The sequence below is a fragment of the Neovison vison genome, chromosome 8 (assembly GCF_020171115.1).
Source record: "Neovison vison isolate M4711 chromosome 8, ASM_NN_V1, whole genome shotgun sequence".
Classification (NCBI taxonomy): domain Eukaryota; kingdom Metazoa; phylum Chordata; class Mammalia; order Carnivora; family Mustelidae; genus Neogale; species Neogale vison.
The window spans coordinates 86,071,706-86,091,336 of NC_058098.1; the positions used below are offsets into that span (position 1 = coordinate 86,071,706).

The 19,631-nt window shown below is 35.8% G+C and overlaps 1 protein-coding gene across 3 annotated transcripts in view; it reads right to left on the bottom strand.

Annotated features, from left to right (window-relative positions):
• The window catches only part of PELI1 (pellino E3 ubiquitin protein ligase 1), a 57,572-nt gene that overhangs the window by 10,846 nt on the left and 27,095 nt on the right, over positions 1-19,631 (bottom strand). Inside the window, exons 1-2 of one of the 3 annotated variants that reach the window (XM_044264088.1) lie at positions 18,511-18,631; positions 2,956-3,095 (exon numbers count right to left, since the gene is read on the bottom strand). In XM_044264088.1, coding sequence (XP_044120023.1) covers positions 2,956-3,026 — 71 coding nt within the window. In that variant the 5' untranslated portion in view covers positions 3,027-3,095; positions 18,511-18,631. Of the gene's footprint in view, positions 1-2,955; positions 3,096-16,107; positions 16,188-18,510; positions 18,632-19,631 lie in introns of those variants that run through there. The other 2 variants (XM_044264087.1, XM_044264086.1) reach the window with 2 other exon arrangements.

Below are 19,631 nucleotides of genomic sequence, written 5' to 3' on the forward strand. Positions count from 1 at the left end.
CAAAGAAGTATTTTTTGGATTATAAATAGCTTTAAATTATCTGTATTTTTCTTCCCTCTTTTATTCAAGATAATCAAGAGCTGATTAATGGCATGTCTGATTCCTTATGACTCATTCTATGTTTTTTAAAGGTGGATGTTTGCATGTGCTAATACAACCTTTAAAAGTACAGTATGAATTGTCTAAAACAGAATCTCCTTTAATTGTCAACTAAATACTTTAAATACCTTAACTTTTGAAATAAGAAATTTTTAGACTCATTTGATAAGTCTGATAAGACTTAGGACATGAATGCACACATACACATTCACATTATGTTGGGAAAACCTATCTAATTAAAGATGCCTGCTAAACAGTGACAAAACACATTTTTGTCATTCAGATCTTATAACCATTTCTCCATGATACTATATACCTGTCCTAAAAATAAGCAAGTAAATGAGGATTGGATAGGAAAGAAGTTCACAAGAAAACATTTGGGTGTTTACCGTGTATTAGGCACTATTGTGTTCTCTACCATATAGCACCTCATTTAATCCATTCTCATAAAAATTATAGAGATTTGCATCACTCGGCTTTTACCAGTTAGGAATTTAAGTTATTCCTCAGGGGAATAAAATTCCTTCAGGGAAATTAAGTCATTTTCTGAAGGTCACACAAGTGGCAATGGAAGTACTAGAATTTAAATCCAGGTGTTTGTGCCATGCTTTTTTGAATTCTTTTTTGCTTCATTTGGCCTGAGTAGTGGCTTAATAACAATCTCTCCTCATTCACTGTCCCCTGCCCCCTGACAAATCTTTGGTTTGTTTCCTGGTCTCTTATATATAGTTGGTCAGTCTTGAGGGAAAATGAACGAGGGACCAGGGAGAGTTTTGAGGTTGGAGGAGAATGTGATTGTAAAATGGCCTCTAGTAGTGGCTGACAAGGAAGAGAAGGGGCTTTACTCAAACTGCCATATATAGAAATATTGATTCTTTTTTTAAAGATTTTATTTATTTATTTGACAGAGAGAGATCACAAGTAGACGGAGAGGCAGGCAGAGAGAGAGGGAAGCAGGCCCCCTGCTGAGCAGAGAGCCCAATGCAGGACTTGATCCCAGGACCCTGAGATCATGACCTGAGCTGAAGGCAGCGGCTTAACCCACTGAGCCACCCAGGCGCCCAATTATATTGATTCTTTACAAAAAATAAAACACACTGATTTCTGTTGGAGAAAGCCCTTGCTAATCTTGCTAGCCTTGCTAAGAGCTCAGAGTCACACCCCTTAGTTAATACAACAATTCTAGGCTGTGTTTTGCCACCGGTCCTACGTGAATCCTGACTATTCTGTCTGCTTAGTTACTTGACTGGTTTCTCTTCTGGGGATATACTCTCTATTCCCAAACACTGTGTTTCTGTAGCTCAAAACTCTATTCTAAAGTAGCAATAACACCAAACTGACAACCTTATCCAGCTTTATTTCTTCTGAGGGCTGGAAAAAAGTATTATTTGTATTTTAAGAAATCAAGTGCCAGATACAGAGACAACTACGATGAGAAACTGCTGGGCTAAGAAAGGCAGTTTAAACGATATACTAAATTTTAAATTCCAGTCTTCAAATGACTCAGAATTCCTAGTAGAAGAATTTAACTTTGAATAATTTTTGGAAATTAGAAGCTGTTAGTCATTACTATATTAAGATCTATGTGATCTGAAGTTGTATTAAGTTGTTTTTGGGAAAAAAGATTTTTAGGTCTCAATGGGCCTCAGATGATCTTGTCCGTCATTTTACTGAAGAGGAAACCAAGACCCAGAATGGTGAAGTGACTTGCCTAAGGTCATATAACTAGCAATGGTAGAATAGGCACTGGAATTTGGCATTCATGACTTCTAGTCAAGCTCATTAACTCCATATTATCTTCTGACTTTCTCTCTCTCTCCCCTCTGAAACAAGGGACACATTCTCACTTAAACAAGAACTTGTACCAACATGACTCTAAAACCTGTTGTTTCAAATATCTAAAGTCATATAATTGTTCCTAGAGCTGATTTCTAGACAGAAGAAAAGAAACATCGGGGGAAAGTAAAATATGCAATCTCTAGTTTCTGAAATCTCTTGCTAATGGACTAATATTCTCAGCTTTGACAGTTAATGCAAGTTTAGACTGAATAAACTGAAATATGGAATCATCTGTTCTTTATTCTTTAGATTATGTCTATGTAAGTTGTATGGATAAGAACACTTAGGAAGCAAACAAGTAGTGAGACTCTGGGCTTCAGAGTCATCATATCTTTAGCCTGTACAACTCTATCACAAGAAGAATAGGACCATATGCATAAAGCAACAACCATCTCAGAAGGACAAAGGAACAAATAAATACTAACTTATATGAAATGACCTAAACAGGGAAGGGATTTTGGTAAAGGCAGCTGAGTCATACTTTTCTAAAAGATGGGACAGGGAAGACAAATGAAACAATTATATGACTTCAGACATTTAGATTTTATATTTTTCATCTTTTTTTTTTTTTAGAAGATTTTATTTATTTATTTGACAGAGATCCAAGTAGGCAGAAAGGCAGGCAGAGAGAGAGGGGGAAGCAGGCTCCCCGCTGAGCAGAGAGCCTGATGCGGGTCTTGATCCCAGGACCCTGAGATCACGACCCGAGCCGAAGGCAGAGGCTTCAACCCACTGAGCCACCCAGGCGCCCCTACATTTTTCATCTTTAAGAAGCTTTGTTCTTTCTGAGAGTAACGGTAAGGCAAAGTTTATGCATACATGAGCACTTTTAAGAGATGGCATAAAAAATGAGGATTAAGAGTTTCTTGATTTAACATTATCAATATTATTTTGAGATAATCATCCTGTAGCTTTAAATCATTTTTGGAAATAGATAGGATATACAATCTAAAAAGTAATTTCAATCTGGATGTTAAAGTCACTATATTTATGTGTCATCAGATGGAGAAAACTTACCCTAAGACAATGAGTTCACCGTATTTTACTGGTGCTTTGGATGGATGATTTTCTTGATCAGGAGAAAACATGAGCTTGGCTGTCTCTCTCAAATCTTTGTTCACTGGTCAGGAGCCTTGGGACACCTTTTGCATTATCTCCTAGAGGCAAAAAGTTTTCATTAATAGTGTGAACAATGAATTTCAGTTTAAATAAAGATGTTATCTTCCAGCAGTCCTTGTGAGCACAATATTATGCAAAGTTATATAATTTTCTCTCTCTCTCTATATATACACACAATATTATGCAAAGTTATATATTTTCTATATAATATAGAAAGTGCATGATATTTTCCCCAATAATGGTTATATATTTGGTTCTTCTATTTAAATAGTTTAAAAATGTAAATTTGGTAACTTTAGGAAAATGGAATAGGAGTAATTGTTCCCTATTATTTCCACTAAGTACAACTGCAAACTCTGGACATTACATACAAAACATAAGAAGACTCTGAAAAATAGAGAGCAGACAGACCAGCTAGGGACCTTGGGGCACAAGGAGTGACACAGTGCTGAGTTTCTCTGGGTTTTCTTTATGGTTACTATATCCCAGATTTAGAGCTGAACAATCCAGCAACCTGGAAATAGCAATTGGCAGAGACAAAAACCAAATGAACAAACAAAAAGCCACCCCAAAAGCTTTACCTCTCCAGTTAAAGGAATGAGGAAGGGGCAACCTTAGTAAGAGAGATAACTTTTGACAATAACTATTCTACTATAGCCAACCACTACAGAAAACACTGGTCCTACCACTGCCCACACAAGCAAGAGCCTAGTGGGGAGCCTAGACTTCTACCTCACAAGGCCATAATAAAGAAGCCTAGCCCCCTGCCCCCAGCCAAGGTACTGTCGGGCAGCCAAGTAGGGATCCAAGACTTTCACCCTGCTGGTTGGTAACATGCCCCCACCTCTACTCTAGCAGTGTTAGGGAAGCCTGGACTTCCATCGCCACATGGCAGTAACAAGGATTCCCTTGCGCTGGGTGTCAATGAAGGCTGAGTATGGAACCTGGACTTCTATGTCTACCTGGCAGTAAAAAGAAGGCAGCCACTATTCCCCAGCCAAGGCAGTGAGAGAAAAAGATAGTGGAAATAGTAGGTTTAGGTAACATCCAGAATCTCAGAACATAATACCAAAATGTCCAGGTTTCAACAGAAAACCATTCATTGTATTAAGAACTATAAAGATTTAAGACAATGCAAAAAGAAATAAATACTGAAGCTGAGATGACAGAGATATCAGAATTACCAGACAAGGATTTTAAACCAATCATGATAAAAATGTAAGATGCAAACATATTTGGGACAAACAAAAAATTCTGGACAAAGAGACAAAAATTTAAATGCTCACTTTTTAGGATGGGCTTACCAGCAGAATAAAAGTGACATAATAAAGAATCAGTGAACCAGAAGAGAGAAATTACTTAATCTGAACAACAGAGGGAAAACAGACAAGAGGAAGAAGAGGAACAACAGAAGGGAAACAGACAAGAAGAAGAGGAGGAGGAAGGGGAGGAGGAGGGAAAGTCGGTAAGAAGGAGGAGGAGAAGGAGGGAAAATAGACAAGAAGAAGAAGGAAGAGGAGGAGGGGGAGGAGGAGGGAAAATGGACAAGAAGAAAGACGAGGGGAAAAAAAATGAAGAAAGAGCAGAGCCTCATGAACCTGTGGGATCACAGGAAAAGAGCTAATACTCGTATCACTAGAACCCAGAAAAAGAAGAAAGAGAATGGGACTGAAAAGTATTCATATAATGGCTGAAATCTTGGCAAATTTGGAAAGAGAAACCACAACCACAGATTCAAGAAGCTGAACAAAACTCACAGAGCATAAACCTAAAAAAATCCATGTCAAAATACCTCATAGAAGCCAAGAAAGTAACATATCTTTTTCAGGTGTTGAAAGAAAAGAACTGTCAACCCAGAATCCTATACCCAGCAAAAATGGAGGGGAAATCAAGACAGTCTCAGGTGAGAGAAAATTAAACAGAAGTTGTCATCACAGATCTACTCTATTAGAACAGCTAGCAGAAATTCTCTAAGAAGAAAACTGATAGAAGAACCCCGGAACATCAGAAAAGAAGAAAGAACATGGTTAAGTAAAAATACAGGTAAATACAATGAACTTTCCTTTTCTTGGATTTCTACAGTATGTCTGAAAGTCAAGCAAAAATTATTAACACTGTCAGAGGTGGTTTCAAATGTATGTAAAGGAATATTTAAGACAATTATATATGGCACACCTTGGCATTTATCCGAGAGAAATGAAATGAAGATTTATGTTATAAAACCTATACATGAATGTCTTATAGCAGCCTTATTCATAATAGCCCAAAACTGGAAATAGTCCAGATGTTCTTTACTGAGTGAATGATTAAACTGTGGTACATTCATGTTGTGGAATAGTACTCAGCAATAAAAAGGAACACAGAAGAAATAACAAGGATGAATCTCTAGAGAATGATGCTGAGTTAAAAAAAAAAGCTAACGTCAACAGGTTACATAAATGATTTTATTTATGTAACACTCTCAACATGACAGAATTACAGAAATGGGAAAAACATAAATGCTTGCTAGGATGTTAAGGAGTAGGTAGGAGCAAAAGGGAAGTGGGCGTGGCAACAGAAAGACATCAGAAAGGACCCCTGTGGTGATGGAAATGTTCTGTTTTTACCAGTGTCAATATTCTGGTTGTGATATTTTACTATAGTTTTGCAAGATATTACAATTGGGGGGAACTGTGTGAAGGGTACACAGAATCTCTTGTCTTATAACTTATGACCACATATGAATTTACAATGATCTCAAATTAAAAAGCTTAATTAAGAAATATAAATTTGAGAGGAAAAACAAGACTAATATTTCTGATAAACCAGAAGAAATACTACAATAAACAATCCCCATAATACTATATCTATTTCATCAGCAGCTTAATGGGACTAATTATTTCCTACATCTATTCTCTCTATGATCTTCCTGTTAAACCTGTTACAAAGGTTTTCACAACTCTTACTAGCTAACCCATGACAGTCTCCTGACTTTATACTTCCACCAACAAGTTTCACAGGAAACAAAATGAATAAAAAATGCCTATTTGTCTTTTTCTGTAGTACAGTGAAATACTGCTTCTACAGCAGCACTTTTGGAGAGAAGGCAACACAGACTATTTGTAGCCCAATGAGTAAGAACAAGTAAAAGGAGAAGGCTTAACCATTCTGACCCTCTTTTATCCCTCATAACTGACATACACATTTAGACCAGCAATTCAGACAAACACACTAATTTTTATTGTTAGTAAATTTAAGAAACACTGAAGTTATTTTAAATAAATAAAATATGCTTAAGAACTAGTTTTTAAAAATTTCCTCCATTCAAATACTCTACAAAATTCTCTCAACTCTCGGGGCGCCTAGGTGGCTCAGTGGGTTAAGCCTCTGCCTTTGGCTCAGGTCATGATCTGAGGATCCTGGGATCAAGCCCCACATCAAGCTCTTTGCACAGCAGGGAGCCTGCTTCCCCCCCTCTCTGCCTGCCTCTCTGCCACTTGTGATCTCTGTTGAAAAAATAAAGAAAAATCTTAAAAAAAAAAAAATAAAGAGCTACAATTCTATGAAAAAAAAAAAATTCTCTCAACTCCCCAAAGAAATGTTTTATTTCAGTAAAATAAACAATACTGATCATATCCTCCATTTAGAAAAAGAAATAACATGGTCTACGGCCATACCACCCTGAACGCGCCCGATCTCGTCTGATCTTGGAAGCTAAGCAGGGTCGGGCCTGGTTAGTACTTGGATGGGAGAAAAAGAAATAACATGAAGCTAACTGAAACCTTCAATGAAAAAATTGATGAGTTTTAAAACAAATTAATTCAAATTAACCAAAGAACAATTTTGGTCCATTTACCAAGACCTTCTGATCTATATTAAATCAGATTTTAATATACAAACAAGAATTCATACCCATTTAGTCCCCCCCACAGAAACATCCCATTACAAAAAGCTGAGCAAAGCTTAATTAGAAGCTTTAACTGTGCTTTTCTGGTTAGTGATTAAAGTACTGCCACCAAACACAAAAAACATTGCTTTGATACATTTCTAACCAAGAAGAGCAAAAATTAAAAATTTAATAACAATAATTAAATTTAAAGTTTAAACTAAATTTTATGGCTTCGTCTTGATTTAGACTACTATTTAGTTACTTTCTATTTTTAGGAAGTGATAATTTTCCATTTATAGAAGTAAAATGTTCCTTTAAAAACACTTACTTAAAGAGGTAAGTCATTTAATAGTATTAAATAGTATCAATAAGTACACATATATGGCCGAAATCTGAAAATGATATATATGAAAGCCCATAATTGGCTGATACTAGCGTATAGCATGGCTAACAAATATTAGCCCATGTTCTAGTTCTAGTTCTTTGAACAAAGCAATGTTCCCTCATTTCTAAAAATGAAGGGACTAAAGTCGAATGAAGAGAATTTTGGAGCTGTAAAAAATACGAGACCATCTGGTTCTAACATAAGAATTTATAAGGAATGTACATGTAGGACTATAGATTTAGTCCCATCGCCTTGATAGCAAAAGGAACAATTTTTAGCTTTGACAAGTAACTGGAATAGGGCTAGCATACATCCACCATTTCATACTTCCTAGAGACCCTGGCCAAATTAGCCAAGGAAAATCAAGAGACTTTCAATTATTCTTACTCTTCTTAGGCCCCTTAGATTTTGGGATATTTTATTAGTAATATCAAAGTTTCAATAACGGGAACACACTCAAGCTTGGCTTTTACTTCTGTATCTAATAATCTGAAACCCATAATAAAACACTTTAGCAGTACTGTTTATACACTTAAATCACCCAAGATAAAGTTTTCTTAAATTCAAAATGGCATATAACCAATGATATATAACTTGGCATTCTTAAACTATGAATAGCATATGCTATGACAGCAACTTGTGGAACCTTTCATTGTAATTCTAATACATGTTGACAGGTGTTTGTTGGAAAGAAGTGTTAGAATCTTTACATGCTCTGAAGAGTGATGATTTTGAGTGGTTTAGAATCTTTAACAAAGCCAAGTTGCTAGATGGTGCTCTTGTACCCACCCTCCTTCTGTATTCTCTATATTTAAAATCTGAATAAAATACAGAATTCTTCAAAATTAATTCCTAAAGTCATTCCTAAATTCACTTGAGAATGTGAAAGGATATCTCTGTAAAGTATATTCTAGTGCCTCAATTACTGGCCCGAGCTGTTGATACTCAATTAAGTTAGCTGGTTTGATCTCATATATTCAGTTCTTTCCCAATGTGATGATCTAACAAAAAGAACATTAAATAGCACATGGGGCACCTGGGTGGCTCAGTGGGTTAAAGCCTCTGCCTTCGGCTCAGGTCATGATCCTGGAGTCCTGGGATCGAGCCCCACATTGGGCTTTCTGCTCAGTGGGGAGCCTGCTTCCCTCTCTCTCTGCCTGCCTCTCTGCCTACTTGTGATCTCTGCCTGTCAAATAAATAAAATCTTAAAAAATTAAAAAAAAAAAGAACATTAAATAGCACAATTCTACCTGAGACTGGGAAAAAATGATAAGAAAAAAATCTTACTAATAATAAGGTTGCTTCCTACAATACCTATTATTTTAAAACTCCACTTGATCCTTAGAAAGTAAGCATGTTTTCATTGGCAGGGACCTTCCCTAGTTAAATTGTTTTAAAGAAACGCATTCTAAAATAGTGTTATTTTCTGTGTAGGCTGGGAAAACATAAAAAAAGAGCTATAAACTATATAGTTTTCTTATGAACAGTCTCATTAATTTGATAAAACATTCCAATCACTTGTTGTTTAGTTTTTTTAATCAACTCTTCCCAAAGGAATGACTTTCTTTAACATATAATTGTCAGTTTCACTTAGAGAAGGAAAACTGGGAAATCAATCTTTGTTCAAACTGCTCCCTCAGCATAACGTGGTTTTTTTCTTTTATTTACATTGCACACAGCCTCTTGCTTACTACCTACTAAATACAGAACTCCTGCCCTGAAAAATAAAAAGAAGCAAAACAAATACTAAACAAAGAGCAAATACAAAATATTATGTTTACATAATATTTTGATGGGGAAATGAATAGGCACAAAGGGATGCCGAAAAAAAAACCGAAAATGTTTTAAAATATGAAATGCTTCTTTTATGGTGAAAAATGGTGTGGACTGCATATATTATCTCTAATGAAACAGACTCCCATCTACACTAGAGTTCCCCTTTGGTTGATTTCAAAAGGATGACTCAAACAGAACTGTTTTGATATATTTGTGGAGGAGCCATTTTCTGAAACCAATTAAGCTACCATGGAAGGGAGGTGAATTTATAGCAGTTTCTTGATAAGAGTGAAAATCTAATCCCCTTCTTTCATAATCAGCAGGATTAATAAGCAGCATTCTTCCATAAAAGAAAGGATAGAAGAAACAATGGAGCCAACAGGAATATGAGGTTACTACTGCCTGTCAATGACTTTAAGCCTTTCAATACAGCAATGGAAGAAGTGAAGTCCATGTTCCCCTTCCCAAAATACAGGGTACCCCCTGTGCAAACACCTAGTTTTCCCCGTCAGGATAGCTAAATGACACACTGATATTCTACCACTTACAGGGACAAGATATTTTCATCCTGATGGGAAAGTAGTTAACATCTTTCACGTGGACAATATTTGCTCCTCTAAACTAGGGCTTCTCAACCTCAGCACTACCGATATTTTGATATTGTGGGGTGGCTGGCCTGTTCACTGCAGGAGGCTTGGTAGCACTCCTAGCCTTTCCACCCCTTAGTGGCATCCCTACTTGTGATGATTGAAAATGTCCCACCTTCTCACCCTTCACCCTATGAGAACCACTGTTCTAATCTCAAATTGAGGATGACAGCTTGTTTTTAGGAGGGGAATTTCCCCTATTTTTGGCATAATGCTTGGTACATAGTAAAATAATTAACAAATGTTTGCTTTCTTACCTCATCATCTGATATCTTAAATGGTTATTACTAAGCCTTATGTTAGGCAATGGCTTAGAAGGTATCAGCAGTTTCAGTATTTTTTTAGAATTGATAAGAGTGGCTAGAAGTGAAAATTGAACTATCACCTTACCTTGATAGTGATTAATTATTAATATTTCTGTGCATCTAAAATATTTTAATATTGTAGCAACCTCTCTTAAGTGGTTGAAGGAAAGAGACTGGAGCTGGGGTGACCATAGAAGTAGTCTTACAGGACAGTGCTGGATAGTCTGACATTTGGAAAAAAGGCTAATCCATGAGGGCCAGATAAGCAAATATCTTCTTGACCTAGAGGGCCCATATCTAGAGAAATTAAAAGCAAGCTTTGGAAAGCATAGGGGAATCTTTTTAAATCAAAAGGGGTGTCAACTTGAATCAACCTTGGATTAAAGTCTATCTTTCACTTGCACAGAATGTTAATTAGCAAAGTGCTTTCACATAAGGTTATTTTATTTGACCCTCACAATAGCCCTGTGAATTAGATAGGAAAGTCTTATTAACTCCATTTTCCAGATAAGGGAACTGAGTGTGTTGGTCAGAAAGGCCACTACTGGGTTCAAGGTCAAAAAGGTAATATCTGGCAAAGCTAGAACTGAAACCCATATATTAATTCAACATACATTAACTCATTTATCCCCATTTTATAAATGGAGAACTGTGGCTCCTACAAGTTAAGTAGCCTGGGTTTTCTGATACCACAAATCAAATCCCATACAAGATTGGATGGGGGTAATTCCTAAATAAGAACAGGAGACTCTACTATGGGTTAGGAGAGAGACTAGAAAGTATACCTGGGTGAAATGAACTAAACAAGTTACACTCTGGTATGGAATAGTAACAACTATGCAACTATAACTAGTGTTTTTTGAGACTGTTTGAAACTGTCACTTCCTCACTGCTCACTGTATTTGTCAATCCTGTTTCCTGGTAGCAACCAACAATAAAAACTTCAGTAAATGAAGTGGACTTTGCATGGCTGTTTAAAAAATGGAAAGGGAGAAAGGAAACCAAGATGAAAAGCAGGTATTAGACTAAGGCAAATTCCTGGTACCATTGGAAAGAAAAACATATACTGGAAGTGAGTCAAGACAGCTTATGGACAGAAGCCTTCATGTACTCCCTAAAAAGTAACAACCAAGAAAAAACTACAGGGCAGTATTCCTGATTGGCTGACCTCAAATGATCACCTAATACCCTACACCTAGAAATGTATTTTAAAAGACTCAAATAAGGCCTCAAACATTTTTAGTGTCTCTGCCCATATTTGGCCTGTGTGCAACCCTTTCAGATTTCCAAAGTTCCTAAAATGAGAATATGCTTCTCAGAAACCAAGACCAGAAATTCCCTTAGGTTTAACCACTAAAATCCCAAACAAAAGCAGCAAATTCAGTAGGCTTTGACAGCTATTTGGAACAAAAACATCGGATAAGAGTATATCCATGGAAAATTCTATCATTTTCTCAAGTCAGCACTCAACACTGGCAGTCAACTCACGCTTATGCTACTTTTTTTTTCATAGTGGCTAACACTTACTGGGTTCTGTCCCTATGCCAAGCACTGTTCTAAGCACTTTACATGTATTAACTGATTTAATCCCCAGAACAACCTTAATTAGGTAGGAACTATTTCAATTCTTACTTTATAGATAAGAAAACTAAAGTTATAACTCTAGCTCTCTGGAACTGCTGAAATACGGAATTTAAAAGTACATGGCAGGGGGTGGTACAGAGAGAACTACAATGGTAAACAAGCAAGAATATCCTTTAACTATTCCTAATATAAAGTTTTAAAGAGAGTTTACAGGCTACATGTTACATGCTATTGTCCTAGCATGGAAATAAAGTAATACTGACTAGCTATTTTAAATTTTCTCAGTAATTCAACTAATTGTTTAAAGCTGAATTTAAAAGTCCCTTGAATAAAATTTAAACATGGAAAAAATGAATAAAATGGTTTCTTTGCCAACCACTTTAAATGTATACTAACCTATGAAATTAAAAATGGAACACTGAGCCCATCGTCATCTTTTTATATTCCAACGGTAAACCATATTAATCTAATGTAGGTTATGGGCCCTTCCAAAAAGAGTATGATGTAATAATTATTTTGGACAGTTAAATTTCTCCCAGGAAGAGAATAACCTGGGTTTTCTCTAAACTTTATTTTTACTGAAATACTGACCAAGTTACATGCATTTTAAAAAAGGCAACAACAGGGGCGCCTGAGTGGCTGAGTCAGTTGAGCAACAGACTCCTGATTTCAGCTCAGGTCATCATCTCAGGGTCTTGTGGGATTGAGCCCCAATTCAAGCTCTGCACTCATTGGGGAGTCAGTTTGTCCCTTTTCCTCTGCTTCCCCCCCCCCACCTGTGCACGTGTACTTTCTCTCTCTCTCTCTCAAATAAATAAATAATAAAAAAGGGCAACAACATTCTCAAAATATCTCCCCCAAGACATTTATTATTTATACAGGAGAAAACAAACTTCGCAGTGTTTTAACCTGGCCAACACCACTTTAATTAACTGATCAAGGATAACATTATCTATAAGAAGACATTTGATATCATGTATCCTCTGTTAGGCTGTACCAAAGGACACACTGCTTCCATGGTATGTCACCAAAAAATGCATAATCATGTCCATCTAGTAACGAGAAAATGTCAGACCAATGCAAACTGACAGACATTCTACAAAATAACTATCAGTACTCATTCAAAGTGCCAAAGTCATAAAAGACAAAGGAGGACTGAGAAATTCCCAGCCTGGCAGAGATTAGGAGATGCAGTAACTACCTGGGGTATGGGATCATGAAACAGAAAAAGACATTAGTGGAAAACTGGTTAAATTTGAATATGATCTACAGTTTAGTTAATCATGTTGTACAGACATTAATCTCCTGGTTTTGATTAATATAATCTGATTATATAGACTGTTCACATTAGAGGAAGCTGAATAAAGGGTATATGTAAACTAGTCGAATTACTTTTCTGATTTTTCTATAAGCTAAAATTACTCCAAAATCAAAAGTAAAAACGGAACAATATAAACAGAAAATACACAAAATAGCACCTTTAATTAATAAAAGGCATTAAAGAATGAATTCAATACTCTAAGTTGAACTTTCAGCCTTCTCACAACCTAAAAGTACAATTATTTCCATGCTATGCTGGTCCTATCAAGTCACAGAACCTCCCAAGCCTCCCATCCTTTCTCTGATGTGAAACTGCCAATCCACACAGCCCCTTGGTCAAGAAGGTTCTTATACAAAAGTATGGCCACTCAACAGACTAAGTGATACCAGACCCAAAGTGATCCATTTCCCACAATGACTAGAATTTTGTAGAACTATGTTTCATGGATTTTTCTTTAAGAAAGAAAAAAAAGTTAGGACACAGAAGAGCAACTTTATTATTAATCTACTGTAGGTGCTTTATTAGAAAACACTCTGTATATGCAATAGTATCATAGCTTCTGAATTAATTTTTCTTATCTATAAAGTCAGGGTTATAATAGTGCCTACCTCATTAGGTTGTTCTGTGGATTAAGTCAGTTAATACATGTAAATTCAGTTAATATATGTACTTTTACAGGTAGAAATCTTTAACAGTGTTTGAATTTGAGTTCTGTCCACCTACACACATGAATGAATCCTCGTCTTAAATAGTTTATGAAAAGGAATAGAAAGGGAGCTGGGAGGAAGAAGAGTTAGGAAAAAGCAGCATCAAAGTGTAATTCTGGTATACTTCATTAAAACAAAATCTTGAAAAGCTATAAAGTCAAGGACTTTCCAGAATTATTCACTAAATCACTTCATTACAATGGTGTTTTCTTCGGATTAGAGAAGACACTGTAAAAGTTCAAGCTGTGACTGCCTAGGGCCAACCCTGAGAATTCTGGCCCCTGATAGTCATGAGGGCTATATCCAGGGTCCTTCATGAATTCTTGATTCTATTAAACCTATTCTGCGGCAAGTGATTTGCTCTACCTATAGAAATGGTAACAGTATTTTCCACACTTCATAGAATTTGTCACCAGGGCTGAATGAGAACAACAAAGCTGCTTTGAGATTTGGATGTTGGGCCATCTGCTTGGTAAATTATTCAAACTGTGAGGGTTAAACCAGGGATTTTCCAGGACCTAATGTGATATAAATTTTTCTTTAAAAAAGTACTTGCTAAATATCCACTATATTTAGTTAGGCATACAAGTAGGTCTTACTAATACTTAGTAATTCTGCTCCGTCATTTCAGATTTATTTTCTCAGAGATTCATCTCGATTTCTTGGTATCTAAACAAATGTGTATAATCTACTATTGGTAGATAACTGACACCATGCAATTTCTAGTTTTCTACTACTCATAACATGTAACAGGCTCTGAAATACAATCAAAGGCCTCAAAAATCATTGCAATTAGTGTCAAGGTTGAATGTGGTCTAAATGTTTGATTTTCAAAAACGGGGAAAAACAACAACCTAAGTCAAGTCAGAGTTAGTGTATGTATTCCCTGCTCTTAAAGGGAAGTTAACTTTAACTCTTTTATAGTTTCATAATTCCATTATAAATTCTATTAAAAAGGAAGGAAGAATGTAGTTGAAAATTCAAATTACAAATGAATCATCAATATTGTTTCTAAAAGTAAGGTCAGCTACCTATAGAAAGAGAACATTATTACAAGATGACAACTATTATTCATGTGACAAAAAGAAGTTTTATCTTTTGAGAATTTTAGTTTTCTCTTTAGTTCATGAAAAGTTCTCAAAGTAGCGACTGATCTTTCTTTGACCAAATCATGTTTTCCCCATAAATTTTTATAGCAGTAATTTAGAGACACTATGTGTGGGAGGCTAAGAACATCTATTTTTTAGCAGAGTGAATATTTTAAATCACTCAGTGTGGTATTCCTACTTAACTTTTTTCATTAGGAAAATGATACATACATATATACAGCTGAGGTAGTTTTACAAATTTCCTCTCTCTACTCTGATTATTGTTATATTATCACATTATAAATACCCTAATTATGCAAAATTACTATGATCAATTTTTCCTCCTAACTTGCAACTTTTCCTATTACTTCCATTTAATATATGTACAAGAGACTGAATACTTCCCCTCACAAACAAATTAGAAAATCTGACAAAAAATGAACACACATTACTAGGCAGCATGTCAGTATTCTAGCAAAAAGATTCAAGTTTTAATAAATTTCCTATAAAAAGAAAAATAAACCTCAATTATAACCCTTTCTTTTAATGAAAACACAATCTTTAGAAAAGAATACTGGGAACTTATGATTGTTCATTTTAAAGCAGAAAGGAGTCCCCTCTCATCAAAGATCAGATCTAAAATTATTAAATCTCTTCCCATCATATCAGAGGAAGAACAACAAAACATTCAGGATAGGAACATGTCTTAAAATCCTTATAAAGCAAGACTCAATATTTTAAAAAAATCTTATTTTTTCCTACCTTGAGAAAATGTCTAAATAGTAAATTGTATTTATATCAAAGGCCTAGATCTCTTGAGAGAATTCAAGAGGAGATTTATGGTCAAACAACAAGATTCTGAATAAACTCTCAACAGCTAACCAAAGTACAATGACAGCACCATCATTCTGGCTTCCAAACAATTTTCTTCAGAGAGCAACAGAATTCACAAATTTAATAATTCAAAAGAAAACAATGGACATTAAGTTCTAAGGCATGTAAAAAAAAAAAGCTACGTACACTAGCTTGGATTGGAAAAATATTACACATGAAGAGTTTGCAGGTTTCTGTTGACCAACACTCAAGAGGCAATAAACACCTATAGATATTTTTCTTAGGACTGATGGAGGTGAAATTAACAGTGTAAAGCCTCCCTAAAAACACAAAAGCCTCAGAGCTAGAGATTTATTCAAACCTTCCTCTAAGATAGAAGGAAATATAATTCATACATAACATACTTCTAAGGCTAAATGTGAAAAAATTAAACATAAGCGATCTGATTATGATTCAAATCATTCCTCTTAGAACCTTACCTTTAACCTGAAGTACTGACAATGTGACACTTAAAATAAAGCTACAGAATACCTACCTCTTTATTCCATTGCTATCAGCATAAGCTAGATAAACAATCTTCTCACCAGTAGATAAAATCCAGACAATATTAAAGCATCTCCCAATTACACTTGGAATCACACATGGAATAGCTGTCTGCTCAGTGTTCTTTCACTTAAGCACCTCATAACGTGTGTGGGTGGGCCCGTGTTACGCAAAATAGGTAAACACTATATAATTCTAAATTCTATTGGCTGAAGTAGGAACTCAGTTCTCCCTCATGTCCTCCCTAAGGAAGCCTATAGCCCAAAAGGGAAGAAACGGAAGTAAGAGGGAAGCACAGAACAGTTTTTAACACAGGCTTAATTTCAAGTTATGGAATAAGACAGTATTCTATTTCTTAAAAGGCTGACTGAATTAACTATAAAAACGCTCTAAAAATGTCAGAGTTATAACTACAATACCGAACTACCTTTCCATGATAGTGTAATAATCTATTTTTAACAGATTTAATATAAAAATCTGTTAAGAAATCTGCCATTAAAAAAAAAAACCCAGAAGAATCAATGCAATTCACATATAAAGAAATAATATCCATTTGGTATTATCTAATGAATCAGACTTTTTTGGTCTTGTTACAAAACACTACATTAACCCAGACATAAGAACAGCTGAACATTCAATCACATTTTCAATTGATCATGTTTTTTTATTTCTAGTTTTGTATTTTAAAATAAATTAGATTTATCTGGTGCTCATGAACATGGAGAATCAACAGCAATACCCAGCGGTGAGTTGGGATTGTTTAACATTCCTCAAATAGCTACTGAGGGCACCCTACTTACTGACTTCAGCTGCTCTTGTAAACTTCATTTGAAGAGTTAATTCCCTGCTACTCCAAATTCCCCCATTCCTTCTAAGAAATGTGTTTTCTTAAGGTTAAGGGTTGTGCATGGAACTCAGTTATTCCTCTACACAGTCAAAGGTGAACTTAATTATATTTAAGATTTCTTTTTTAAAGCATGCCAATTAAGTCACAAGAGTAAAGGCTAGTTCATGCCTGTTCAATGAGCTGCATATGCAAACCCATCCATACTCTCCACCCACTAACAGGGGCTGATATTCCCACAAAAGTGCTTTCAGTTGGCCTAAGTCTTATAATACCTTATTACCTAACACCCTGGCATAAAATAAACCCCCCTCTATGTTATAGCTGCAAGTTTACTTCTCTTGCTTCCCAGCATTCCATATCTGCGTCATATCCCCTGAAGCTATTCTTCAGTAAATCTGCATAATACTTCCTTCGCCCCTTCTGCTGGCAGCAGGCCCACTTCAGTTACCATGAAGAAAATCTGCTCCAGTGGTCTGCTTTTGTTTAACTAGTGTAGATGCATGTCCAGTTCAGGAAATATATCTGTAAAAATGATCTATTCTATTCTATTCTATATCCTACTATTCTAAGATTTTGCTATTTGGTGATCCTGCCTTGTCATCTGATTCTGGGCTGATGAAACTGCTCAAGAAGCCAGACATGACAGGTCAAATACTCAAACGAAATAGAATGCAGTTGTGACTATGCCTTAAACCTGAGTCTACAACAAAACCTGAGGATGTGCCAGTCTTTAGACCAACATATCAACTCTCTTAATTTTGGAAGTGTGTTTCTTGCTCAACAACTAAGGTAACTGAGATATAAGTAGCTCCTGAACTACCTTAATGATTAACACTAGAGCATTAAGATTATAAAAGGTCCTTATGTATTTCAAGCTCTGTGTTTATACCAAATAGTCTCCTGAGGGAATATAGTTTTCTTAAAGAATTCTAAGAAAACATTAAAGACAAAACCTCCATATTTTCTAAGTGAGTATGGTGGGTTATTTTTATAAATGAGACAAAGACCCATATTCATAAGGGACGGAAGGGCTAGAATGAAATCCCCAAGCTCCTCTTTCCCAGTCTGAATTCTACTTTTTTCTTTCTTTTCATTTTTTTCAAGTTTTATTTATTTAAGTGATCTCTACACCTAACGTGAGGCTTGAACTCATGACTGCGAGGATCAAGGGTCAGATGATCTACCTACTAAACCAGCCAGATGCCCCTACTTTTTGCTTTTCACATGTGCTTTATTTATAAGAATGTATGATTAATAATACCATGTAGACCAGTCAAATACAAAAACAAAAACTTTAAGAACTTTTCTTGGTTGGTGGGAATCAAAGTTTCCAAATGTTGACAAATGGGCCTGAATTTCAGTGACCTTCCCCCTACCCCTATATAGCTTGGTTTACAGGTGTCTTAAACTTCCTGGTCTCTATCTACAATGTCTGAACTTCAGGCAAGTATCTCAGTTGAGCTTCAGGACCAGTGATAAACTTATAGTACCCTGAGAACTTTTAAAAATCATTCTGGAAAAAGGCTAAACAAAACAAAGTATACTTACCTCATAATTTCTAGATCTTTTCAGATGTTTCTTTTCTTATGGTCCTGTTTTTCTTCTTGTAAGTTTAGGTTTTGATTTCACCTTTGGACACAACTAACCTCTGACAGCGTGCTTCTTCTCTAATGGTCTCTGAAAACTTCCACGGAAGCAATTAAGGACTTACTCCTCATACTCCCTTTACCTCTAGCCACGCCTACAGCAGGTGTGTAAATTATTTCATCCTTTAGTTCTGCCTCACTGATGATGTGTAGGTCATGTTCTTCTACCACATAAGCAAATTCATACAAATGGCATTGGCTACTCTGTAACGTCTTTAGTCAGTATCTACATGTTCCTGGTTTTTCACTTGCCAAGTCCATCTACCTCCAATCCTTCTGAGAAAAAGACATAATGGAGCCAAAGATTTTTCAACAAGGAGGGGGGAAAGAAAAAAGGAAAAAGGAAGAAGGAATAAGAAGAAGAAGGAGAGGAAGAAGAAAAGGAAGAAGAAGGAAAAGAAAGTCACCGGTACTACTGCACCATATAATCACATTCTATAGCTGGAAAGAACCTTAAAAAATAGGAAGGATAAAAAATATCCTTCCTATTCAACTTGCACAATTTTTCTTTCAATTCCCTCATTTTATAGATGAGAAAAATCTACCCAGAGAGGGTAAGTTATTTGATGAAGTTATAGGACTAAGTTGTGGAGCTAGCTAACAGATCTTCTGATTTCTTCTCTTCCCCCACCCCCAGATCTTTTGACTTCTGTTTCATTAGTTTTGGAGTTTCATTAGTTTTGGAGGCAAGACCACAAGCACTAAAGAACAGAACAGTAACCCAACATGTAACTCATATCTTATACTGTGCAAGTATTATCATATGAGACAGCCAAGTATTCACCTTTAGCTCTATTATTTGTTGTGCTGCTTGGTATAATAATTTATATCATAAAGAGGAAGCTGAAAATTAGATAAATAAAAGTGTGATGACAGGCATACCATGGAGATTTGTTTCTTTTTGCTCATCAGAGGGGCTATGCCTGCCTGAACTGTCTGTTCACTCTCCCACTTTGTGGGCTTTTGCTAATCTGGAAGTCTCCTTAAACAAATCAAAGAAACCTAGATATCAAAGGTACTGCC